Here is a 27,995-nt window from a genome sequence, read left to right as displayed (position 1 = left end):
GGGTACTCACGAGTATGCTTCCCGAATGTTCGGATCCACGAATCGTACCAGGAACGCGTTAGCGAAAAGATGGACTCCGTTTTGGTACTGTTCTCGTTTGGCAGTAGGGCTCGAGAATGAGGAAAGAATAAGACGCGCAGAAGAGAACAAGAGGTAGGAGGGTGCAAAGTAAAGAACGACGAAACCGATATACGCTCCTAGTAGATAATTCGTTCCTATCCGAACATCCGAGAACGTCGAAGCCTGCATCGTACTCGCATTTGGTATTTCAGACTGAGTTCAGTACATCCGATATTTTAGCATCAGCCTCTTTGTTCTCGCCGTGTGACTGCAGACGAAGTCGCTTTACTGACTTCTAATTTTTATCCTCTAATTAATTGTCTAACTAGTATACTAGATTATTATAGTGGAGAGCGTTGTAACGGTGATTCAAACTCGTCACTTCTGATCGTCGAGCGTTCAATGAGCCCGTGTTGTTGTACGACATCTGGAATTAGAAATCGTCGATGTTCTTTTAATGCCTTGTCCTCGAACCGGAGGCTGTGGTCGCTTAAACTTAAGAAAGGAGTTTTGCAAACTTCGTTATTACATTTTTTTACGACCGAATTAGGGGAGAGTTGCTTTCATCGAATTTTGGCTACGTTGGACCGGTGTTGTGATACGAGATTTCGGGAAAATTTGTTTATAACGGTAAGTAGATGTTAAAACTACACAGCTTTGTGTTGGTTAACGGTCAAATAGTTAAACTACAGATCGGAAAGTCCACAGCCATTCTACTGTGAATATAATAATAAATCGTTATATTGTCTTCTTGGAAAGTTCATTTCGTACAGGGTTCAAGGTGTCATCGATTTAAATCTTTAGGTTGGAATTAAACAAATTTAACAAATCACGTGTTTTCAGTTAATTGATAATGTTGCCTGCATTTAAATTGGTTCACTGTAGACAACGTAAATAAAAATGAAAGCAAGTTCTTCATGAATTTCGTTTCTATGCCTCGATGAGTAATATTCTTTTGAATTTCAAATAACTGAAATATGTATTATTTTTTAACAAGAACTAAATGTTCCGTTCAACATTGTTCGATTGGTTTCTGATATTTATTCTGTTGCCATCCTTCTTGAGAATATTTGATTGTTTTTATCATTTACCGTGTGATCCAAGATAGAATAACACTAATACAATACAGGAAACCAGTTTTAGGCTGAGGTATTACATGTTTTCAGTTTATAGTTTTTTCCAACGTTGTTCGATGTTTTTTGAAAAATCCAATTGCGTTGCTCGAAGATGTACGTAATGATCAATTTATACTTTTTCTTACTATTCCTTAGGAATATTTAATTTTTCACATACGATTGAAAATGTGTGGAGTGCTCCGAATTTGGCAACTTTCCCCTATATTTTAGCAGTCTTTAAGAGACAAACGTGTCATTTCAAATAAAAAGAAACTTTACAATATAGTATACAGAGTGGCCCATCAGACAGAGTATATTTAATTATCTCCTTTATTTCTGAAATACGAACAAATATTTGAGACATAATTTTAACGATGCTTAAGCTCGAGTAATACAACCGAAACTTTTTTCCCAAAGTTATATTTTTCATAATTTTAAAGGTCATCAATATTGTTTTTACACGTAAGTATATATTCCTTTCCTTCCATCCTATAGCAGATATTCATATGTATTCACTTATGTACAGTGTGTAACCTCAAGATAATTTCGAAATCCAACAAGTTTCCATTGAGAAAATTTCACCAATCTATCGATAGTACTCTCATGAAGATACAACGAGAAATATAAGAATTGTTAATTTACATTAATGGCATTATGCGATATGCGAGTGTCATCGCTTTGAAGCTTGACGACCAAGGGCCTATAAAACAGAATTCGTTTATTGTTACACACACTCCCAGTGTATCGTATTGATTGTTCTAATCGAACGATTCATTTGTGATTGGTTGTTAGTTGGAGATAAAAAAAGGTCGATTCCTGACACGAATTCACGATCATCTCTGTCTACGTGAATACGTTCTTGAATTTTCGCATAAAATCGGTCATTATTGTGAACGTGCAATACGCCGTGCAAATGATCGCAATTTTATGCACGGTGAAATATACATTAACATCTGCTATAAAACGCAAGAGGATAAATACGTACTTTTATGCAAAGCAGGTGATATTGAAATCTCTTAAAAAGCTAACCCTTGGAAACATTCGAATTATATTTGAAACATTTCTCCGTGCTGTACAATCTAAAGGAGATAAGTGTATTGTTTCAAAGGAGTCATCGTGTCTATCTACAATAAATTAAATATAACTTTTGAACATACTCTGTAGGTTATGATGTACGGTGTATATCGTCCAGTTTCTCTAAGCTAGGACTTTGGTTAGTATGGCCGGCTTGCGTCCTTGGGCCTCTTCAACTGAACTTTTAAACGTTTCATTCCTATCTGGAAGCCGTTCATCGTTTGAATTGCTGTCTGCGCGCTCCCTGGATTGTCAAACGACACGAAACCTGAAAGAATCGAACGGTCAAGCTTCTGGTAAACAACAGAACGAAACATCAGACCGTACATCCAATTCATTGGAAGTGTTTCTCGCACGACCATATTAATTTGTAACTCTACGGAGTCTCTTTTCGTTTGTCTCGAAAGCTTAGAAACATTTCAAACGTTCCATATTGAAATACAATCGAAACGCGATATTTTATCGTAAAATATAAATAGAGTATGCAAGCGGTGTACGTTATTCGTGTGTAAAACGAAGAACGATGGTTTCCGATTGTTCCTGATTGTTATCCAATGAAGATATCACGGATCATTTCTGTAAAGGAAAATTCGATCTCGGGAAGGAAATTCGTTTCAAGGTAACGTCAAAGTACCGCGAGAATGTCGCGTAAAAGAATGATCGAAATTATGGCCGCGCGGCCCGAGAAATTGGTTTTACGGTCTTACGAGGAAAATGGAAAGTTGAATATCAACACCCGAGGGCAACGGATTATCACAAAAGGGTACTCACGAGCTAACCAGTGAATTAGATTAGTTGATTCGCCCCAAGGAATAAAAAGTTTCCTACGAAGGTGTCCCGGTATTATCAAAGTTTCGGTCGAGATCCGGTGTAAGAGAGAGGGAACGAAAAGGTGTACGATAACGAAGCTTTTAACAACAGGAGCGCTGCTGAAAGGTCATCAGGGCCATCCCCAGTTTAAGCCAATTTTGACCATTAGCCCCGATCCAATTTTAGTTTTGCCATCATGGCGGCCTACTGTCTGACCAATCGCGGTTGTTCATCGCTCGGCTACCACCGCTTTTGCTCGGAGTTGGTAAATTACTTTTACTACGCGACTGAAAGAGACTTTAACTCTTGTTCGATGGGGAGCATTTCTTTTGCCTTTTTTTTTTTTCCTCCGTTCGAGGAGAACCTGTTTATCATTGAATTTTACGGAAATAATACGGAGTATTTTAATTTACATTGTACGCGGAAGCTGGATTACTTTTTCTCGAGGACGAATCATTACTGAGGTTTTATGATTCTGCGAACCGCAATAGTCGAACGTTATACTTATCGTTCTGATTAGCAGGGCAAGTGGAAAAATTAAAATCAGTCGAATGTGATTTAAAAATTGAGCATCGACCAAAAGTATCGTTTCTTCTTTTGGAGTTGTTTCGTTTTCGAGAACTTTAACCAACTTGGACATTTCTCCTTTCGTAAAAACATATTGGTATTTTCACGATGATTTTGGTTTTTTTTAGTAAATAATGTAATATAATTTTTGGATATTGTATAATAGGTTAAAAGAAGAATACGAAGTCGATGTAAACGTTTCTTCACTTCAAACACGAGAAATTGATAACGATTCAATGTACAATTCAACAGGATAAAAATAGTAAGTCTCTAAGCAAAAGAAGTGTAAAAGAAATTACACATGTCTAGATAAACAAACTAAAGCAATATAGGAAAATGTATATAATGTGAGGAAGGAAATAGATATGTATGAAAAGGAAAAGCTGTTGTTCTTATTTTTCATTCTTTTCTCGTACAAAAATATGAGTAAGTTTGTATAAAAATAAAGTTATAACAATGATAAATGTGTAATTAAATAGAAGAAAAGGAAATGTACAAAGTATCCGAAGAAAATAAATTCAATAAACTTTGTGGAACAGCAAGTTATCCCCATAGTCTTTTCAGATTAATTTACATAAATGCACGCATATTCAGTGATTCTTATTATTGTTTTCTCTATCTTGTTCACGAGGAAATTGTAACCGTAATTAATGTTTTTCAATTGAGAATCAATGAAAAGAATACCACATTTGATCCACGTACAGGATTTTCTTAACAAATCTCTCGAAAAAATTGTTTCCTGATCCAACAGTTTAACGAATTTTCAAAGTCAAAATTATAGCGTTGTTTTAGATAATGTAATTCACTAGTATTCTTATTATTAAACGAAAAATCAGACGAAACTGAAGTCGAATATTTTCCTTCTCAATCAGTTGTTATTCCAAATCATTTAGATCTTTCTTGTTGCTGAAGTTGATTCAAAGACTCCATATGCAGCATCTTACAATTCATAAAACCAAAAGAAGCTACAAATGATATTCACCGATAAATTATTTCACCTATAATGCTCAAAGTATTCTCGTTCCCTCTTTCTTCACCGGGTGAGGAATTTTTGTCCGTAAGATGATCAAAATCGATTGCCAAGCCCGTTTCAAACGAACGATACCCTTTCACCTATTTTTTTTTTTTATCGACGATAATTACACGCGAAAGAGTGTATTACGCAACCGAGATGTAACGAGACGTGTCCTTTCAATGACGAAATTTCTCCGACTGTGTCTTTGATGATGCCCTCATAATAGGCCAGCGATTGACTGAAAAATATTAATCGTGCCAGTTGCTAGTGAATAACCGAAGGAGAAAATGAACGAGTATAACCGTCCAATTATCTGTGGCCATATTCGCGTATTCATTCTGGATACGATTAATCAAAGCAGCCTTTGTCAGCCTCCTTTTTGTTTCGGTCCCCTACGATGTAAAAAAAAAGGCCTCCTGGTTTCATTTCAGTCGAGTTACATTCGAACGAGTACTCATACTCATCGTCCGCATATAAAATTTATACGTGCAAGGTTATAAAAGTTAGAATAAATTTTTGCCATTGTAACGATCGACTGAGTTCACAGGATAGTCGAAACTACATTACTCGACTGTAACGAACAGTAAGTTTAATACAAAAAGCTAATACCATGGGAATTGGTTTCTTTATCGAGTTTAAATTAACGTTTTCGATAATGTACGTTTGGTGTAATTGTAAAAACTATGAATATCCAAGTATTTTCAAATTGAAGCGCCCTTATTCTCTTCAATGAAGTTATTCTTCATTGAAATTTCACGTTTTGCATTCGAATTTCTATTCATGCGTTTCGAAACATTTTTGGAATAAACATAATTATGTAATCTATAAACATGAAATTAAGATTATAGTTGTAAATATTTGAGAGAGATTATGGAAACGAAAATGGTAATGTCGAAGTAATAAATAATGAACAAAATAGGAATTGGATGTGATTTAACTTGAATGGCAAACGTATATACGAAACAATAATAGAAACAATAATAAAATGTGTACAGTCTAATACAAGTACAAGTTTGATTTCAATTGTAAACTCGATTTGAACTTTTATTCCGAACAAATATACATAAATGTATTTATATTGATTTATATCGATAGAAAGATGAAGAAAACTAAACGATAAAAATAGAAATACATTGCATTTTTCAGTCTGCATAATTGTCATTTGTATACTTGGGTATTTGTCGCTTTCTATTAAGTATATTCTTTATTTCTTATCATTTTTTTTCAATACATCAGCGCTATATTCAATGTTTAATAAAGCAAATGCGATAAGTCTAATGCGAAAAAACAAAATTTTCGTTTCAGTTGTCATTTGCGCCAATCACATTTTACGTATTTCATTATTTTTGGCATACCCTCAAGCCTTTATTACTACTATTATATTTTCCAATCCCTTCTCCGTTTCTATATTATTATTTTTACTTCCATCGCTTCTCTCGAATGTTTACGATAACAATCTTACATTTGTATTCACGGATTATATAATTATCCGTATTCGGATGACGACTTTAATCGTCAATAAACATAGCTTGTTTAAGACCGATGTCGTCGTTTATTTATCACGTTGATAATCATGCTCTTTACAATTGAACCAATTCAGGAGCAAACTTATCGAGTAAGATGCACGAACAAATGAAACAAATAAAAAGTTCCAATTCGACATCCAGAAAAACAAACTTTGCTTTGTTAGCACACGCCATCGTAACGAACGATCTTGGTAACAATCAACAAGTTGTTTCCACTGTCCGAATTTTATTTTCCTACCAGCAGATCCGAGCCGAAATCGCCGACATACTTCTTCCGTCTATCCTACCTTTTGAAGACTTCACCGTCGACCGTGTTTACCTGTCCAACGTTCTTTCGTTACCCTCTTCCGGGCCACTTTCGATCTCGTTCGTGGAAATGACACACTTACCGAAGCATTTACTCTGGTTGGTGGCCCGGTCGATGAAAACCTTCGAGGATATGACGTTGCCAAAAGGGACGAACATCTGCATGAGCTCAGTGTCCCCAAACTCTTGTGGCAGGTGATAGATGAACAGGTTGCAGCCCTCGGGCCCTGAGATAGAGCATCCTACCATATAAATCAGAGCACATCTAAACATCTAAACTTGAAGTATAATACTCAAGTTAGAATGTTAGTTCTGGATGAGTTTCGTCCTTTGCAAATATAATGATTTCGACGCGACAGGAGAGCCACCTCGTGACAGCCGAGGTTGAATACTTTCGATCTCTCCCCCCCGGTTTGTTTTTTTTCCGATTCTCGTTTGAAATGCATTTTTGATGAATGAAGATGAAGATTCGTGATCGTTTCTCGATGACAATCTGATTTCTCTCTCGTCGCAATGGAAAGCACAGGGAATGACAGCAGACAGCGGTTACTTCGTTTCGTGAATCGCATGATAGGTGATACGGGGACGAAAGTATTAAAAAAAAAAAGAAACAATGCTAAAAGGCGTAGTGAGATCGTGGGAGGTGGGAGGTAGAGAGGTAAAGAGTGAGGAGGGAAATTGAAAATACAAGAGGGAGAGAGAGAACAGAGGAAATGAAAACGGATAGAAAGATGAGGATAAAGAGAGAAGAATTAGCAAAGAGCCAAACAAAGAATAGGTCCATTAGGGGAGATAGAGGTGCAAGACTGTCGACGAAGAGAGTAATGGTTAGAATGTCACGACGATGTCCGTCACGACAATGAGATTTTCCGCGGTTCAAATAACGTTGAGTATTTATACTTTCAAATATACAAACACACAACACTGGGACTTACAACACAATGGCGAGCGAGGTAAAGGGTTTTGTTTTTTTTTTTTTTTAATGAATGCAAATGGATATGAGAGGGTACAGTGACACTAGTGATGATACTGATTACGATAGTGCGACACTTTACATGAGTTCGTCATCAGACATGTTAATCCGTCGTCTTGTCGGCTAATACGGTTCACTTCTATGATGTGAATTGCATGAAAATGAACGAATCGGAACTCGCCAGTGTACCGGTAACTTCTTGTTTTTCTAACACGATTCTCTGTACGTCGATGTAAATATCGTTACGGGAAGTACTCGAGTTCTTCGAGTTGAACAGATTTCGAAACGTTTCGGTGTTTTCGTCGATTCTTTGTTATTCACTCGAACGATTCCCGTTTCCATTTTTCTAGCAGCTTTCTCAATTATTCCTCGTTCAATGAACCCACGATCGGGCGCGTGTCGTTCAGTTACTTCGATGTTACAAACGCGTTTTCCATTTCGGTTCAATTCCGTGGATTTCCATCGGACAACGAAAAATTCTTTTCTTACTTTATGTCAGCCGCGAGTGGCACGAAGACACCGATTAATACGTCCGTAGAGGAAAAGTCCAACGGAAGAAGCAAAGCGAAGGGTCGGAATAACGAGAGTCCAAATAAGGATTTAGCTAATTTCACTGAACTTTATAACTCCGACGTCAATTAGCGGCGATTATGACCGTGGAAACTTCTGCTCTCTTGGCCAGCTCTTCTCGACTAACGGACGCGTTTAAGTAATGAGATGGCTGCCACTCAACTTTTAGGATGCTACTCATCGTGACTCGTTCCTTCCTTCGCGAGATTCACCCCTTTGTCACTTTATCGCCTTTACGAACAATCGTTGCCTCGTAGAATTACCATAGAATGTAATTGTCCGTTTCCAGTTCCACGAATAATTCCAATCTCTAATCTAATTTGTCGCGTACCCTCCGCCGAGAGGGTAAAGTTCATAGTGATTTAAAGGAACACGACTTAATTCGGTATCTCCGATTTTTTACTAATCCTGAATCGCAGATGGAGCATCGATGGGACATTGAAAACTATTAAAACAGACCGATGTTCCATCGTGGATGGAAAAGTCTTCAAAAGTAATGAAGATAAAAAAGAAGGGATCGAATATGAGAAATATTAGACTTGTATTTTTTATGCTCGATTGATGTTCACGTCGAAGGTGAGAAAACTACTCTCAAAGTTGTCCACGAAATTATTTATTTAGTTAAACTGTTCAAAACTTGTACAATGGTTAATGGAGATTAAAGTTTGGTATATGAAAAAGGTTTGGTGTTTGTGGAGCAATCACCAAAATAAATTTCACGAAATTATAGATGACGCCACTGTAGCCAATTAGACAGACTTTTAAAATTTCTTTTCAGTCCTCGTAATTGCTTGTTAGAATCAACACACTTTTCTCACATTTATCACTTTTTCTACTTTAATTAGTTTTTTTCTTTTTTTTTTAAATGTTTAGTTGAATACGTATTTCATCCAGAATTTTAAAAGCAGTTTCTCATCCCTTCGAGCCGAATATCAGGTGGATTTAACATTTTTCAATACTCTAATTGCGTGACAAGTTTCATTAAAAAGCGGGGATTGTTAATTGGGCGATATTCCTTGTTAGTTTCACCGAGACTCGTCGTTATTAATGGAACATTTTCGAACCATAAGTTTTCGTCCCCTTCGTTAAAATATAAAAATAAGTAAACCGTAACTATACAATAGGAATTATTTAAAAACTGTATATTACGTTGTCTCTCGATCAAATATTTTCCTCAAAATTAAACAACACGAATTATATAATTTTCCTTCCTTTAAATTCACTCGATGCTGACCTTTAGATATTTTCTCATTAATCACAGCTAAACCAGGCTCTTTGTTATCTATTATTTTGGTTACAGAAAACAATAAAAAGAAATTTCCGGTGAAAAGAATAACGAATAATTTCAATTTCCAATCTTCGTACATTGTGGTCAATTTCAGCTCGTCGCGTTACCAACAAAGTGATCGTCGATTACCTCTACCTTTCGATTAATAAGCAAAGTTAATTATCACGTCTCGAAGAAAATTCTATTATTCCATCTATTTAAATATCGAGAAACGATTACACCCAAGTGTAATCTAAAATAAATTATTCTGTGGAAAGTTTCTCGATTGCTACGTTCCTTCGTTGTAACATTCAAGCTAATGCAACGAAATTCTTCGTCGAATGCCTTTGGTGGAAACCCGTGATCGAAATTGTCCAAAGATTATGCGTTCGCAAGGAACCGGTTCGATCGTTGCGATAAATAACGTTACGAACGTAACAGCGAGACATCTTTATCAGAGTTGGCTGGAAATAAAAAAACGAACACGGTATTTTTAATGTTCCGAGGAGGTAACAAAACATGTCTCACGGTTTACACAAAGAGTGACAAATGTTCTCTCTGCCGTGAGTACCGACTTCGTCTTGGTAATAACTCGATCGTAGTTGTCACGTGAAACCTAAATTAGAGCTGGTGTCGGCGGGTTTCCGGTTTCGACGTGGGGTAGAGAATAGAGGAGGAATTGCGGTGGACGCTGGAATCACGAAGAACGAGCCATAAATTCAACTACGTCGTCGTGCCGTGCGATCGTTGATCCTGAAATTGGTTTTCGACTCTCTAATTGGCCCACGCGCGGGACGTGCACGCGAATTTAATGAAAGCAACATCAACCCCCCTCGAACCCGCGGGGGAAAGTATCAACGGCCAGACAAACCGTTAAGTTGCGAATCCGCTGGTGCTGGTGTTCAATAATTCGACGATTCCCTCCTTTAAAAATTTCAGAGACTACTCTCCCGTACAATTTCTTTATCCGAGTAATTCGAGCTTTCACGTGTATGCGGAGCGCTTGCAAAGCTCCTATATCGACAATATCGCCGGACTGTATTTTATCATTCTTAACCGCCACCTCGTAATTTCTACAAGTGTGTTTTACACTTGCGATTCGATGTTTCATCGATTATTTTAACCGAATTTCTCGAAAGAATATTTTCAATAGCAGACCGATCAATTCCGGTGAAAATCAAAATATTTAACGTTTCTTTCGATCGAATTCTTGCGATGAATATTTCTAAGGGTAACGTTAAACATTGAGGATATTTAAATGAAAATACTCGTGGTTTTTAAATTTAATTTTCCCGAGGACTGCGTTTAAAAGGTAACGTCGAACATTAACGATGGTAAAAATGAAAGAGCGTATCCGTTCTTTTGGCTGAAAATTTTTGCAAAGAATATATCGAAGAAATAAAGTCAGACATTAATTACAGTGAAAAGGAAAAGATTCAAGTCCCGCTAAAAACCACACTAGTAAGCCCTCGATGTTAAAATAAAAATACGAAGTGGAGCGTAATTCGTGTCGGAAGAAAAAGATGGACGATTGCTTCGCGTACAAGAAAAGAAAAAAAATTGAAAAATAAAACTTTCTCGTACGAGATTTCGTAATTGGGAAAATCGAATTTGAAATATTTGTTTGCGTACTACTTGGCTAGCTTGTTGACTCATTTCTTCACGAAGAATCGTCCCTTTTTCGGTTACACGATGAACCACGCCCCTCGTCTTCTACATTGATCAAGGAAATTATATACACACATTTCTTACAGCAAATGGATCATTCTGTATGTTAGTTTCGCTCGCGGCCGATTGTCGCATAAAAACAACGACCATTGCTGTTTAACAGCACAACACCGAACATAGCCAAAGAAATTCACACCGAGATTGTGCAACGACGAAACACCAATGTAGTAAACCCATCTAAAGAATGAAAGTGGAACATCCGTGAAATGTTGGAAATATGGGCAGAAGGATCGATTAAGAGAAGGAAGACACACGAACACCGAAAATACCTTGTAAGGCGTATAAAACATTGAAACAGGTTAGAGAAGCAAAAATGATCGACGAAGCGACAGCAAATATAAAATTATGTTACGCAGTCACGACAGATAAGAATATTTTATTTTTCCTGGCTTCGTCGTTGTCCCGTCAGGTTATGTCGTCGCTTGTTTCACAGTTTTAAACATCGAACAGCGTTTCTTTGAAAGCCTTGGCCGTTCAGTACGCTCAAAAGCGGATTCCACTAACAAGAAATCGTACACGAACGTCAAGTTATGGTGCGTGTAATTGATGCTGTTTTCGATAAAACACATTCGCTACAATTCTTAAACAGGCATTGCGATCTAATTCTCGTTTAAACTTCGTGCTTCTAGTGTACGAAATTGAAAATTACCGTAAATCATTTCTTAAGAACCAAAGGTATACGTGATCATTTGAATGGACGATCTCGGATTAAGACAGTCCAAAGTCGTTGAAAAAAAAGAAGAAAGAATCTAAGGATATTCGTTACGGATCTAAGAATGGAGGTTAAAATAAACACCAATAATTGTGATCGTAAATTAGTTTTGTATTCCTTCTTAAAGGTCATCTTGAAACTTTCAACTTGAACAATCATCCGCGGACAATTATATTTCCTTTCGTACAATAATTAATCTAAAACAGAAATGAATATTTAATTCACATACTGTGCACACAAAACCGTAAAGGCGTACAAAGAGAAAACTAAACCGAAGTGGATTTGTTGCTGTACGAAATATATGAAAATGTATGATTATAATTTATTGGTATTTATTTTTAATGATTTTCAAACAAAAGAAATATTCGACAATTGAAAATGTTCGTTTGAATCGTAACTTCAAGTCGGGGGAAATAACAGAAATTGATTTTCACCGAGAAAACACGACATTAAGATTCTTCTTGCAGCGAAAGTGTTGAGAGCAAGTTGTATCTCGTCGATGCGTAGATGTATAGAGAAAAAATGACAACAGCGACGAGATATTGTGTGTTCGAAGGGATAGGTGAAAAATTGCATATCGGTGGAGAGAGAAAAAGGAAATGCCAGGAAACCCCTGAATGGAGAGAGGAAGGAAAACGCTGTCGCGGTAAACTTCCATTATCCTACAATGTAACAACGGATCGCCGGCAGGCATAGTGGCAAAGTAATTAAAACTTTCGTTTTATTTGCATTATCTCATTGTTAGGCGTCGTATATTCTAATAATGGCGAGTTGTTAATTGCAATCAAACGTTGGCTCGGCTCTCGCCATCTCCCTCCTACCGCGGTCTTATCCACGATCTTCTACCCCAGTCCTCGCCTCTTCGTTCACAAAGATAACATTCAAGAACGGTTTGTTCTTTGACCCGTATCCTTCCAGACTGAATCAATTTCGATTAATCTTCCAACTTTCAATTCGATTCAATCGGATCAATTAATAGTGCTCGATCTCTATTTTGACTAAATAAGTTCGAACGTTTATGTACACAGTTGAAACATACTAATACAGGTGCACTTAATACTGGTCTACCACATAGGCACTAAACCGTGGAAAGTGGTTGGAAAAGAATAAAAATTTGGATAATCGTACCACGGTTATTATAATAGTCACACGATACAACGAAAATAACTTATTATAAAAAAAGAGTGAGAAAGGATGGTAACTAAATAGTAAAATAAATACATACCAATTTATATACAATAACGGAATTTAATCGTGCATAAATTTACACAGAACGGGTAAATCTATTAAATTTTGCGAGACGATTGATTGTAAATAGTATTGAATTATTTTGAGCTTGAAGAAAATTCTTCAATTAAAAAATTTGTACATTAAACGTAAAATTGAAAAATTGTAACGTTGGAAGTAAAGTTGAAAATTTTCAACTAATTTGATCCGAACGCTCTGTTGATTAGTCATTCCTGTGTTCTGCGCGGAACGTGATCCGGCTACCGATTGGTGGAATGTGCGTCATCGATCTGATTCTACCAATTGCAAGCCTTCCATCTTCTACGGTTGAAATTGTTTGAACCGAGAGTACTATGGTTGTACGGAACGAGAGACTCGATAGGCATTCCGAGTATAATGGATCAATTCCAAATACCTAATTAAATATCATTAAAACAAGTGTTTACCCCCAACCGGAAACTTCCCATAATTTGAACATTGTGTCGTTTGGACTCTGCATCGCTTGAACGCTGGGTCGTGTTATTGTCCCCTCAGCTTAACCTCTTCAGAATAAGCGAACATTTAAATTGCTATTGATGCACGACAACCAATCATGTGACAATGTTATCGCTTATATCATTGATAAATTTAATTCTGAACATTCCTCCACAATTTTACCGATTACTTTTGCGTTAGAATATTTAAAATAGATTAATTTTTCATCGACACACTGGGTATTTCAATAAACAGTAGATATCTTGGTTTTTTAAATTTCTGGAGAACTCGAGAGCTCGTGACCTCAAGAATTTTGAAGTTTAGATTAGGTAACAAATTACAATGTATTGTATGCACATATATAACAAACGTATATGCCAGTATTCTTGAAAAGGATGAAGATGAAGCTATTGGTTAGTTGTGTCAATAACGTGAAAAAATGGGACACATGATTGAAAAGTCGTCAATAGGGGTTTCATAGAATTGTTCTAAAGATTCGAATCTTCAAAAGGAATGAACATATTACTACTTATATAGAACAAATAGTATCGTATATAAATCCAATTGTAACTGTAGCTATTAACAAAATAGTCATTTTCTAATTCAATCTGTCGCAGTTACGTAGTTTCGTCTACTCGTGTTTCATCTTTGAGTTCCATAGACAGTATAAAACCTTTAAAACTCAACCGATTGAGTAACCGTTAATTCCAAATCCTCATAATTCAGTTCAGGTTCGAATTGACTATTTAAAAATTCTTAAAACTCACTGCAAGATGGCGGCTCAAATTCCTACCTAGTTCAGTCTCGTTCTTAGTTATTCCCAATTTCGTATAATTTTATCAAAGTTTGAATTCGCTGCTCAAAAATGTTCGAAACTCGATTCAAGTCGATCTAAGTCCCAGTCAGTTAATGTAAAGTACATCAATTCCAAATCCGTATAATTTAATTCGATCCTGAAACTCGAAGCCTAGATTGTTAGTCGAATAAACCTTTGTTAACGAGCAGTTAGCTTGTTCTTTCCTTGCGTCCATTAAGCGTAGATAGTTCGTTCTTTCGCTATGGCGGGAATAATTAACAGACTGAATATGTTGCGAGAGGTGAGGCCTGTTTTGTGTCTCTTTCGCGTAGGAGGAATCCGGCATTATTCGCGATATTGGAAAGGTAAAATATAGCGGTTAAGCGAAAATTCATCAACGTTTGTAGGTCATCCTCCCTTTTTTCACTGGTATGATTAAACTAGAAAAAAAAGAAAGAGAACGAAAAAGAAAGAAAGAAATGTACGCGGTCGAATTAAAAAAGATCCGTCGAGCGTGCCAAGCGCGCTGGTAAAAAGAATTTCTCTCGTGGGTGACTCTTGCGTCGGTTTTATTCCGTGTCTATTTACCGTTTCGGTTTTTCGTTAATTACGTTCGAAAGATCGTGTTCTTTCGCGACAACGATGTAACATCAACGTAAAGAATATTCCACGCAGCGTACAGAGATCGCTCGTGATTAGTTGAACACCTTTGCGACGCAACGACGAGGGATCATTCGTGTCTGGACGTTTTGGGACTTGGATCTACAATCTCGGGACTGCAATCGTTCGTGTTTACAGTCAACAGTTAGACGTTGATGAGTGTACCGTACTTACCTTCCCTTTGTGTGGGTGCCACGGCGGTCATCGGTTGTGGTATAGCTTGAGGAAACTGGCTGTAGACGGCGGGATAAGCTGCGACAATAACAAATAACAGATACATCATGAGGTGTCCACATCGAAACACGGAGTACATGCTGTCCTTTCTTTTTGTTCTTATCTTGCTTTCGTAAAGTACACCTTCTCGTGGGCATTAGTGCTTTTGTATAAAAAGAGAAAGAGAGAGAGAGAGAAAAGGAGAGAGGGACAGGGAATCCTATCACGGGTAACCGGGCACATTGGTTTTCACGATGGAAAGTTTGCGCCCTGGTCCGAGGAAACGAAGTTTGAGCAACGAAATTTAAAGTATCTTTAAATATTTAAAGAATATAAAGTAAAGAAAATCCATTTACCGGATCGTCGTTCGCGCGATCGTTATCTAATGTTTACGACGTCCCTCCCGTTTGTCTCATTATTTATCTCTAGATTTCGAGGTACAATCGTTTCGCAATTCGTGATCCTGGTGTTTTTTTTTTTTTTTTGGTTTCACTCGCTCGACCAGGTAAACGCGTCGAGTATTTTTGAAACCGACGTAGAGGAATTTATTCGACAGATTTCCTCCATACAGGATGAGACGGTAAGTACTGCTATTCGAGATATATCGTTATCCATTGATTCGATCAAAAAAACGTTTTCAACGAAATACAGTATTCTCTCGATAAATGTGAAAGCCTCGGGTCAAAAATTCACATTTATAAAGGACCATCTATGAATCTCTACACCTCTGTCGGCAATTCGTTAGTAAAATGACATTTTCATTAACAAAAAAAGTCAATAATAAAAAAAATTCATCTTTGTATTTGTATTGTTTCATCAACACGAATGTTTATCTTATCGGGTAATGTTACATTATAGTCAACCCGTGAAGTGACGCATTGATCGTTTGACTGGTTCCAAAATATTGGGTTGTTCGTTTTCCAAAATGAAGAATATGTAATTTAATAAAATGTTTGTACACTCTAAAAAAATCGTGTTTCATTTCCACAAAAAAAAAAACGAAATGACTTTCCGAACAACCCAATAGAATCTTCTAATAGTGAGGCGACAAATTTTTCACATTTATCGTAGACCTCAGTTTCACATTTATCGCGACAGTACTCTACATTTTACTCAAAAAGGTGATCTTCGTCAAGATGATCTCGAGTATTTGAAACGATGTTGCTTCTTTTCTTAACGTTTACACTGTAATCGATAAAAAGAAAAAAACGAATTCAACGACGGTTGATAAAATAACCTTGAGTCGATCCTCAGCTCGATATTTTTGTACATCGTAAGGAACGTTTTTCGATCGAATCAATAGATACAGAGGTATTTCGAATTGCGGTTCTTATTGACTCGTTCTATATTGACGACAAATAATCATTCGATATTTCCGTGACGCGATGCGCGCAAATGTAACAAGCAACGATGTTAATAAAAGGTAAATTATTCGGTTAACGTCGATCGAGTTAATGCGAAGTTGCGTTGTCATCGACGAGCCGGGGAAATAATTGCGACAGGATAATTTGTAATTGCGGTTAATGAACGCGACGGGACGATCGGGACACGACGATTCCTTTCCCGATATCGGAACACGGAAAAGGGGGGCGGGGGAGGGGTACGGGGGGACGAAACGTTTCGCGTTTGTGCAGAGTTTTCCCTTCTGCGCGCGATATTTTTTTATAAACGTTGATCGTCCGTCGAATTAACAAGAAAAGCTTCGCTCGACGAGGGAGCTTAAAGGCAAACGAAAACCGAGTCATCAAAAGAAGGAAATCCCTTTCCCGTGAAGATTCCAGCTGCATTTCCATCGACAAGGGTATTCGACTCTCAACGTTTTCATCGTTTCACGACTTTTAATACGATACTTTTGTATTTTACAACGGTACCATCGTTTCTGTAACCGTTAATATTAACCGACACCCGATATCGTTTTGAAATCGTCCGACCGCTGTGTTTTTGCGCGCTACGTTCGTTGAAACTGTGTAAATTCGCTGGATGTTCCGCGAAACTTAGTAACAGTAATTGGTGATTTTTCGTGCAAAGTTGGATAAAAAATGTGGAATCGAATTTAGTCGCGCGAGGGCCTCATTATCGAGAAAATCGATTTTGAAAGTTTCCAAACATGCTTTGCGAATGAGTCGAATTTGATCGAGGTGTCTGACTATTACTCATTATTTCTACTTGTGTTGGTATTTGTAGGATGTTGGTATAGTGTTTATGACGGTATGATGTTATCTGTTTGTATCGTACCATGGAGTCGTTGGCGATATTATGTATTATTGGGTTGTTCCAAAATGGAGAATATATAATTTAATAAAATGTTTATATACTCTAAAAAAATTGTGTTTCATCTTCACCAAAAAAAAAAAAAAATGAAATCACTTTTCGAACGAATCAGTAGTATCACAGTCTTTGTAGTATTACAGTGTCAATGTGGTATTTTCTATGAGTATCGTATGATGATGGTATGGTAATATATGCTTATATTGTATTATATTGTTGATGGTGGTATGGTAATGTACGTTTGCATTGTATCACGGAGTCGATGACTACTGTGCGATGGTATGCTATTTTCTACTTCCCTTCGTACCTACAATTATCCAGCTACATCGAACAGATAATATCATACCGCGAACAATACTTGTAAATCCCAACGAAAGTAGAAATAATGCGCAATGCTGAAACTCTTTGACCGATCGTATCAAATCGTACGCGTATTCAACGAAATTTTAATTTCGAAAATAAAATTTCGCAAAAGGAATTCTGTTACACGTTTTCGATTTACCTTTCTCTTTTTTACGAAGAATTGATTCAGTAATTAAAATTTTGCAACGGAAATCCTAATAGATGGTAACGTAGCGTTACGAGTGCACACGTTTTGGATAGTTCGCAAATAGGGTTTCCAATTGGAGCGCGATACCGGGAAAGGGATTACTTGTCCTTTGTGAAGATGACAAATCGAACACGAGAAACGGTTATGAAAAGTATAACGTTGAACGCGGTATCGTATTTTGTAGGATAAAATCTTTCGATCGAAACGAGTAAATGAACGCCCTACCGTATGACGTTAGAGAGACGCAATTATAACGGCATTAATTATGTCTTGGTAAATATTCAAAACGCGCTCGATTGATATTTGTTTGTGACGGATAAACGCACACCGTGACGACAAGCGGGGAAACGGGTATCGAGTATACATTCGCTCTCAGATCGGAAAAGATAAATTTTCGCTTGGAAATTAATTATTTTCGTTCAAACATCGCTTTAATATATTCCGATTGACGTTACCAAAGGTTTCGCTTCACCGGCGGACCGACGTTTGGCGTATGAAATAAATACACCATCATATGTCGGTTACCATTCGCCCGGATAGAGGGACCGGCGGTATTTCGGATTGCTTTTTTTCCACTCGCTGATCTCCGCGGACTGTGTACATTGGACTAAAATACACAGAAAAAGAATATCCTATTTTTGAGTCTTCGGCAAACACAGGAAACCAAACGCGGTCCAGTCGTACGTTATATCTCAATTTTGATGAATTCCTACCAATTCCTATACGGTCGGAGACGAAAAAAAAAAAAAGAGAAAAAGATACGTACACGTGTAGCACGGAAAATAAATGTGAAAAAGAAAAAAGGTATTAAAAAGAAAGAAAAAAAAAAAAAAAAGAAATAGAATGGTGGTTCAGACGGCGAACGAATCGACAGAGAAAATATAACGCGCGCGTGTGCGAAAATAATTATTATCTCGAAAAGTGCTCGCAGCTCCGATGTTCCTGCGGCCTATAATGAAACGCAGTCGCGAAACTTTTGAAACGTAATTCGAACGCTCCGTCATTAATTTAATCAGTGGTACACAGAATTCATCGGACCTGTGCGTTAATTGCTAACGGCGAGCGAAACGAATCGAAGTATAGTTACGTCGGAACGCTGATTATCTCTGAAACGGGAACGTCCATTTTGATGCTGATTATTGGATTATAATTTCTGCTTGTTGCGTCGCACTTTGATGTAACATCGTTCAAGCCTTCGGCAGCTCTGGCCAACTCCGCGTCGGTTTGCTGTTTACGTATTGGTGAACATGCACGGCACACAATATATTTAAAGGTTAACAACACATAATGTACACGACGCATATTTAAAGGAACATCGAAGTACACTGCAACAGCACACCAGAAGCATTATATATATATATATATATAATACGTTGACGCGGTACGTTTATAATATATGTATATATATATATGTATATAGGGTGGTTCGTTAATGTACGATTAAGAAAATGGGCGATTCTTCGTGAAAAAGATCGAAAGTGTGGAATAAAGATTTTTCAAATTATCTCTTTTCGAAAAAAATGTCTTTAAAAATTCTAGTCGAGTACACGTACAATTAAGTATCGGTATAGACAAGTTTAACACATTTTTATTTTTGTCGCTAAAAGTTATTTTAAGCAACATGGAAGTTATCACTGAAATTGTGAAGAAATAGTCGTAAGTAAATTTCTCATGTAAAAAGTTGAAATTTGTGTTTATACGAAACGAAATAATTCGTCCCTGAAGATATTATGTATACAATTAGCAGCAGTATTAGAATGGAAGGTAGTATAAATTTTTGTAGGACAGGTTTATGTACGAAACTAAAATGTTTATTTCTCAGGAAGATTCATTAATTTGGTATTTGTTAGGAAACGTTGTAGATGTTGTCTCATGGACAATAATCTTCTATGAAATACATATGTAAGTTTCTTCGCACACTGTATGACGCATTTTGCGTTGTTGACCTTTTAGAAAATTATGTTATTCGTAAGAAACAAAAATTCAAAGTGACATTGCTGCATAATAGCTACCAATTGCGAAACTCAATTATGAATATTTATTACACAACTTCAGCGATCGGTTCTACACTGCAACGTTTCAAACGAGTTCAAATTTAGTCGCACATCTGTCAGTACACGTCGATATATAAGCGAAGAGATTAACACATCGAAAGTTAAAATGATTTATAATTCTTCAACGCTTGATCATAGTCTGTAACAAAGTTCAACGTGTCAATTCTCGGTGCACGTGTGCTCGACGACTTTTTAAAACCGTTTTCCTTGAAAATAGGACCTCGTTTGCAAAAATGTTATCCCAAACATTCGACTTACAATTAACTTTTCAAGAAGAATAACCCACATCCACCGACAACGGGCTACCCTATGTATATTTAAGTATACACACACACACATACAAATATATTAGTGGTAACAGAAAGACACCTGTATACTTATACACGTTTCTGTGTCTATATGTATATATATACGCGCGCGCACACACACACACACACGTGTGTGTACATGCCTATGTATACGTATATAAATGTACACATGCGGCCATAGTTGCATGCAGCAGCCAGAAACGCGACCAGCGAAATCGAATTTTTTTTTAGAGTTAGATGCTCGAGTGCTCGGATAAAAGCATACTATAATTGAACGTTCGGATTTATTTGCAATCGAAAAAAGGGGAGCGTTTTTTTTTTCATTTTTTTTATCCAATAATAATGTATCCCATTTACAAATTTGTTTGTCGACCAAACAAAAAAAAAAGAAAAAAAAGAAAAGAAGAAAAAAAAGAGAAATAAAAATCGAGAACTATATTTAAGAACGAAAACGTATTACAATCCCGTGAGCTTTCCGTATCGTGACCGAACGTGTCCGATTGTACGGTCGTGTTCGCGGGAAATCGAAAGCGTGGATAATCGAAAGGTAAGTAAATTCGGTGTACATAATAACAATTTCCAATAATATCTTGATCGAATGATAACACAGTAATTCCGACTCAATTTTCCAGCCGGAACTCGTTACAGTATCCAATATGTCGTTCTTTGGAGGCCGGCTTTGAGCTTTACACGATTATCGAAAAGCACTATAAAATGCGCTCGCTAAAGTCTCGTGAAAACTCGCTGCTAGATACGAGGGCTTGACGGAATCCTCGATAAAACGAAGGGAAAAGGTAAATGGAGAAGAAAAAACTTACCGACACCGGGGTAGGGTTGTATTCCGGGATACGCGGCGGCATGCTGGAGTGCCGCCTCCCCATTGGCCAGCCCTTGTGCTGGAATGGACAGATGGAGGGCATCTACACTTCAGTAAGCTCAGCTCTTATCGGGGACAGACCTACGTCTAAGGCCCCTGTCGCAATACTTACTGACCAATCGATATTGCACGGTGTATCGTGTATTCTTGGATATCTCGAAGATAAAACCGGATATCGTACGCATCGATCGCAAGATACGAATGCATTGCTTTTGGTCTTGGTGTTTGAAAGACGAAAGATTGTTTAAATCACTTGGAATTCCACGGGCGAGTTTTCTACGGGCACGATAAAGGAAAGAAATTAGTCCGAAACGAGAATCGGTTGAAATGTGCTCGAAACATTTTGCTGTTGTTTCGGTCCTCTTCGGTAAGTACGGTGAAGAATATCAATTTGAAAAAAAAAGGAAGAAGAGGTTCGAGAGGAGTATGAAAATGTATGAATTTTTTTTTAAATTAACAAAGAAGAAGGAAAATATGAAAATGGAAATTGAATTTTTAAAACGGAAAAGACTTACAACAATATTGAATAAATTAGGAATCGGAAAATTAAAAATTACCAACGACGAGGGTATTGTGGTATTGTAACTTGGATATTAATCAACGATGAATTGAAAATTCATATTCACTGAAGTCGATACGAATGCAGAAAGGAGCTGTAAATATAAATAAAGATGCAAAGAGATAAAAGAAGAAATAAATACGGTAAAAATTTCTATTAAAACCATAAAAGTGTATCTCTTTACGATTAACAGAAATTTTAATCGTCGTAGTCGCTACAACGATCTTACTCACGCGACAGGAGTTTTATAAACATACTATATATAATTAGTGTTCTTACTACTTCTTTGAACTCAAACTGCATTCAATATCAGGTCTAGTATTCTTTCCCAATTATCAAAAAACTTTCGTTCTATTATTTCCACTTAAAATGGTTACCATCGAGGACAATATAATCTCGCGTCACCGAAGAGAACCAAAATACAAACGGTCTACCCGTTGGATCGATCAAGAAGATTAAACTACTATCGCGTTGTTTACTCGCGGATCAATTTCCTCCAATAATTAACAATACACCCCGAATTTACGTTGTAAATTGAATTTCCATCGTGAATTAAAGCCGGTCGATTCGTGATCTCCTTGTCGTTGATCCCTGTGTTCGAGCGTTTAGAGATATCCGCTGAAAAATTCCGATGATTTCATTGACGTCGTGTACGAAGAATCGACGTATCGTTGTACAAGTCTGGGGCGAGGTTACTTGGTTATCGTTGGAAACGCGGAATAATGTAGTCCGGCGTCGATTGGCCGAGCATTGCGCAGGGGCGGCACACTGCGCCTGAGTTGATACTCACGTCCCGCATAGGTCTGCGGTATCCCGTTGGTGTAGACACTTGGATCCGAACCTGCTGGTTGACCGTTAGGTGTTTGCGCAGCCATGTTGAAATTGGGCATCGTTGGCGACGGTAACGACGGTATCGCCCCGTTAACCGACTGCCCTGCACCGCTACCTACGAGCAAACCTGATCAGTACACACCGGTTACCCTCTTGCTCTTACAACACCGACCTCAGTCACCCTCTCGACGCGCGGCAACGGATCAGGAACGCTCACGGCGTCCGTCTAACGTTTAGCTAGTTGTCCTCTGTACATCCTGTCAACCGATTTACGGTATATACGGTATAATTGGTAGGACGTCGGGAGCGGATTTGTGTATGATCCGTATGCCCCGCGTCACGTTTGAGGGTCCATGTGATCTGCGGATTCTCGAGATGTTGATCCCGAACTTAGGACTAATAACGTCTCGTAACTGGCCAGTGCCAATGCGAATTAATGATCCGGTCTCCGTGCAAATTGACTGATTGTTTTCTTAGGATAATTGGATCGGTGATCCTCACCGAAGATCAGTACTACTTCCCTGTCGGTGTTGATGATACACCTAACCTAGGTATTTGTACAGACTAACTCGGACCGAACTCAACAGGATTGATTACAGTATTATCCGAAAGGTATATCGCAACAGTTCATACGTATATATCCAGTTGTTAGTATAAATTTCTCCTCTTTGTTTCTACTACTATCTTTACCAGGAGTCTATACATTGAGCTACCTAACACTTCTACGGGATCATCACTGATACTGATTGATATTGTTATTTGTTGGTTACACTTGGAAATACACGGTGCAATAGCTCACGTGTGTAAACTAGCTAGTATTATAGTATATTTTTATTCTCTTTTTTCTACTACTTTGTCAGTTAGAAGTCTATGTTTCGAGTCACCTAATCTATCTATGGGATCATTATGTGGTTCCTAAGAATTCTGGTATTTTTTCGTTTCTTCTTCCGACAATGTCTTATCTACGAACTGCAATTCATGTTAATTAACATTATTTTCTGAAGAGGGGAAAAATACGTAAATAACGAAATTTATCTACCATTTTGGATTTTATACGAAGCTTAGGTGTACGCGTCGGTGTGTTATCGCGAGGGGAGAAAAGATTCGGTCGATCAGATTGCTGGGGATTCGAACACGAATCTTTCGACGCTCAGGTTGTCCAAGAATTCTTTCTCCCTAATCCTCGTGTTCGAAATAGCTATCGAGTGCTTACACTTTGTAAATGTAAGAATCATGATTCAAAGTTACGTTTATTTCAAGTTTGATACGCTGTACGAGAAATTATTGCACACTAGAGCCTTTTATATCAGAAATAGGCAAAATTTGTATCTATTGCTTACAAAAATTTCATATAATGAATAAAAATAAACGACTTTTAGTTTACTACTCGTTGATTAAAAAAAAAAAGAATTCTGCTTTATGGAATGAAATTACATCTCGTGTTGAATAAATAAAAACTTGTTGGAATAATTATTAAATCGCACAAACGTCGCGAAATAAGCGTTACGTATTGCTCTTATTCATCACTTGTTATCTGAACAAAACTTTGCCCATATCTGGTATATATAATATATGTATCTTGTTTTTTAGTGTACCTAGTTATGGATTGTTTCTTTTACTGAAAATATAAGAAAGAATGGTTACAAAAGCCTTCCAGAATTGATCCCGAAACATTCTATGTACGATATTATAATTGTTTGAATTGTTTGCATACAATATCGTTTAAAAAATAATTTGAAACACGCAAAGAAATTACACGAGAATTTAAATTTTTAAGCACCACTGTAAGTTTTATTTAAATTTCTTTTGGTATTTGCTTCGAATTCGATCAATTTCGATAATAATGAAATCCAAAAATCATCGAGCATATCTGTGCAAAAATATCTAAACCGTGGTAAACATCTTGTCATGCATTGAATCTCGTTTCGCACAAAGCCTAGGCTGGAGATTGAAATAGAAAAGGACCTCACGAGCTGGATAACACCTGGACTACGGAATATGCATACGTATTGTGGCTGATATCTTGTTACGTGCGCGGGATATGACGATACATCGTAAACTTAAACCCCTACCGACTCTACGCCAGACTAAACGTGATGGCTGTTGTGGATATCGATAAACCTACAGCCTCGTCCAAATAGCATTTTTGAAAATCAACTTCTACATCCTACACGTGTGATTTTTCTTATTAAATTTTTCCTTTCTTCGTTAATGAAATGTGGAATTTTTCGAATAAATAGATTCGAAAAGATTGACTAAAATTAATCAACAATATCTGATTTTTATGAAACAACATCGTCAAATATTAGACTCGTATTTACTTTCAATGGTTGACATTAATGTTCAAGGTGTGGAAACCACCCTCAAAGTTGTGGACGAGATATTTACTTATTGTTCGATAAATATCTTAAAACCTACCATCGGAAAAACGATAGAAGAAAATGTTGAATACGAAGAAAATTTGATTTGTAAAGAGCAATTGCAAGGTCTTATTAAAAACGTCACCGAGACATAGATGGCGTCACTGTAGCCAATGAGATATTTGTAAAAGAGCGATCCAGTTTGTGAGGTATGTTATTTTCGGTAAAATAAATCTATACGGAATTAGTTTTAAAAATTTCTCTTTGTATCTTCAATAGTTTTCATGAAATTTTTGACAATAGTTTTGGCCTCTAAACTTGGCTTTACCGAGACTATAAAAAATAAACCTGCAAAGTTTCATCAAAATAGAGGGTGATGTGAGGGACACTTCATGGATGTTTCATGTTAGTCAGTTTACAATTTGTCAACTTACTTTCTTCATGCTGGTAATAATAGTGATTTATTATATCGTAATTCGTCGATCGTTCTCTGTTAATTTTCGTAAAATATTCGATTCCTAATATATTATTGATTAATACATGCCAGTAATTAATTTCAATAAAAGTTATGATTTTCTGGTCTGTTGACATATGAGTGTAAACGACAGTCAATAATAGTATACATTTTAGCCTATTTAACAGGTGGACTAGAGTCTTCAGTCTTCCAAGGGTTAAAACGTAAACGAATAATTCAATCGAATCTGCGTATCGACTCGGTATTAATTTCTTTTCTGAAAACAAAAACCTATTGTCGAATCTAAAAATTGGAATTCTTGTTCCATGTAAAATAAATATCAAAGTCAGTTCATTCGCCCAAAACGTATGATTCATTTTAAAACATTTTTTATTTGACTACAACCCAGAAACATCTACCATAGATTTATCTGCCACGATAGTTTCAATTATAAAGAAAAAATATATTATTAGAACACGATAAGTGGACAGAAACCCGAACAACCCTCTATGATCAGGAAATCGTTGAATCGGTTAGTTATTCGAAGTTAAAGATTCCTGTTTCTTTTAAAACGAATTGTTACATTGCACGATTCTACGCCATTAAGTTACCGTCTTATAAATCCCGGTTGGTTAAATTCGTTACTCGTTTCTTCGCACTGAAGACATGAACACAAATTTATTTCGCATCAAAGATCCAAGACCGAACCGGTCAGAACGTTCGCGAAGAAAAAATGGAAGCAATTGCTCGAATGGACACCTTCCCTCGATATTTATCCACACATCTGCCCGATTGAAATCGACGGATGGGAATTAATCACCGTCGATTGAACGTTACGAAAGACGATAACCGCGAATAATTTCACGCAGACCCACGTTCGGAATCTATTCGAGTAAATCGATCACTTTACATGAATCAGCGGCGTGAACGTTTAAAATCCGTAAGGTTACAGAGGGATGGAAGGGATAGGGGGAGGTGGAGACGTCGTCTCACCGGGAATAAAAGCGCAGAGGCTTGGCAATCTGCGGAACAAGTAGGCAGAGGAAAGACTAGGAGTGGGCGGGTGGGAGAGAAATAAAATATTATTTCCCTATCAAACGGTATTACCTTTCGCTCGACGGGGCTCGACGTATACCCGGAGCGCTTGCGGAGAGCCGATTTCCGTGCTTACTTTGCTTGTCTGCGCTACTTCGCAGACCCCCTCCTTTTCCACTCTGTGCGCGCATTCGCGGATGAAGGAAACCGGCGAAGAAATGGAAATAAAAGTAGGGGAAGTGAGAGAAGAGAGAGAGAGACAGAGAGAGAGAGAGAGAGAGAGAGAGAGAGAGAGAGAGAGAGAGAGAGAGAGAGAGAGAGAGAGAAAAAGAGGGAGAAACGGAGACAGAGAAACAGAGGGAGAAAGAGAGAAGAACTGGGAAAGAGGAAAAGAGGAAACAGAGGGAGAAAGAGAGAAAAACAGAAAAAGAGGAAACAGTTAAAGAGAGAGAGAGAGAAAAATAGAGAAAGAGGAAAAGAGGAAACAGTGAAAGAGAGAGAGAGAGAGAGAAAAATAGAGAAAGAGGAAAAGAGGAAACAGTGAAAGAGAGAGAGAGAAAAATAGAGAAAGAGGAAAAGAGGAAACAGTGAGAGAGAGAGAGAGAGAGAGAGAGAGAGAGAGAGAGAGAGAGAGAAATAGAGAAAGAGGAAAACAGGAAACAGTGAAAGAGAGAGAGAGAGAGAAAAATAGAGAAAGAGGAAAAGAGGAAACAGTGAGAGAGAAAGAGAAATTGATAAAGAGGGAAAGAAACAGTGAGAGAGAAAGAGAAATTGATAAAGAGGGAAAGAAACAGTGAAAGAGAGAGAGAGAAATTGATAAAGAGGGAAAGAAAAAGTGAAAGAGAGAGAGAGAGAGAGAAAAATAGAAAAAGAGGAAATAATGAAAGAAAAAGAGAAATTGATAAAGAGGAAAAGAAAAAGTGAATGACAGGGAGAAATAGATAAAGAGACAAAGAAAGAGAGAAAGAGAGGGAGATGGAGAAAAAGAAAGAAAGGGAGAGAGAGGCTGAGAAGCCAGCGAGTGGAGAAAAGGAAGTTAGGGTGCTCCGGTGTAGGCAAAGAAAGAACGATGCTTTTTGGCTTTTCCTCCTTCCCGTTCGGCGAGTTTTCGATAAAGTTTCGCGGTACTGGCAATATCTTTCGCCCGAGTCACGCTCGGTGAAAATGTTGTATTGATTTACGAGCCGGTTATAAGGCAACGGACTGTACGCTCCTGCTGTCGCGAGGTCCGGGAGGAACAAACGGGAGTGCAGGATAAAAGGGGAAAGATAAAGAAAGAGTTTTGCGTCGGTGAAACGGAGCAATTGCCTGGCGGGGTATACGCGCCCGCGCGTCCGCCCGCGCGTGTGTGTACCTTTCGGAACTCGTTGGCCCCTGCACTTCTTCGTCCGTCAAATGTTTTTTCCGGAAATCGACCGTTCCGCTGATTCCCTCGTACCTCGATCTCCGAGACACGGATGGGTTGCGTGAGCAAAGTAACTACTAATCTCGCGATTTGAAAATTAAACCTAGGAGGACTGAACCACGAGTTGTGCGTTATAAATTGAGACGGTTGAAGGTGGGGAGGAGTCTTGAAGTCTGTTAACGTTGTCCGTAATTAGTTTCG

The 27,995-nt window shown here is 37.6% G+C and overlaps 1 protein-coding gene across 11 annotated transcripts in view; it reads right to left on the bottom strand.

Annotated features, from left to right (window-relative positions):
* Nucleotides 1-349: 349 nt before the first annotated feature.
* Nucleotides 350-27,995, bottom strand: part of Bru3 (CUGBP Elav-like family member bruno 3) — a 517,352-nt gene continuing 489,706 nt past the window's right edge. For 7 of the 11 annotated variants that reach the window (XM_076327284.1, XM_076327290.1, XM_076327286.1 and 4 more), the window contains 6 exons: nucleotides 22,500-22,667; nucleotides 21,092-21,193; nucleotides 15,055-15,132; nucleotides 6,557-6,715; nucleotides 2,333-2,517; nucleotides 350-487 (listed from right to left, as the gene is read on the bottom strand). In XM_076327284.1, the coding sequence (XP_076183399.1) occupies nucleotides 2,390-2,517; nucleotides 6,557-6,715; nucleotides 15,055-15,132; nucleotides 21,092-21,193; nucleotides 22,500-22,667 (635 nt within the window). In that variant the 3' untranslated portion in view covers nucleotides 350-487; nucleotides 2,333-2,389. The remainder of the gene's footprint in view (nucleotides 488-2,332; nucleotides 2,518-6,556; nucleotides 6,716-15,054; nucleotides 15,133-21,091; nucleotides 21,194-22,499; nucleotides 22,668-27,995) is intronic. The other 4 variants (XM_076327282.1, XM_076327283.1, XM_076327281.1 and 1 more) reach the window with 4 other exon arrangements.

The sequence above is a fragment of the Ptiloglossa arizonensis genome, chromosome 2 (genome assembly GCF_051014685.1).
Source record: "Ptiloglossa arizonensis isolate GNS036 chromosome 2, iyPtiAriz1_principal, whole genome shotgun sequence".
Taxonomy (NCBI): Eukaryota; Metazoa; Arthropoda; class Insecta; order Hymenoptera; family Colletidae; genus Ptiloglossa; species Ptiloglossa arizonensis.
This window is presented reverse-complemented; position numbering and strand designations above follow the sequence as displayed.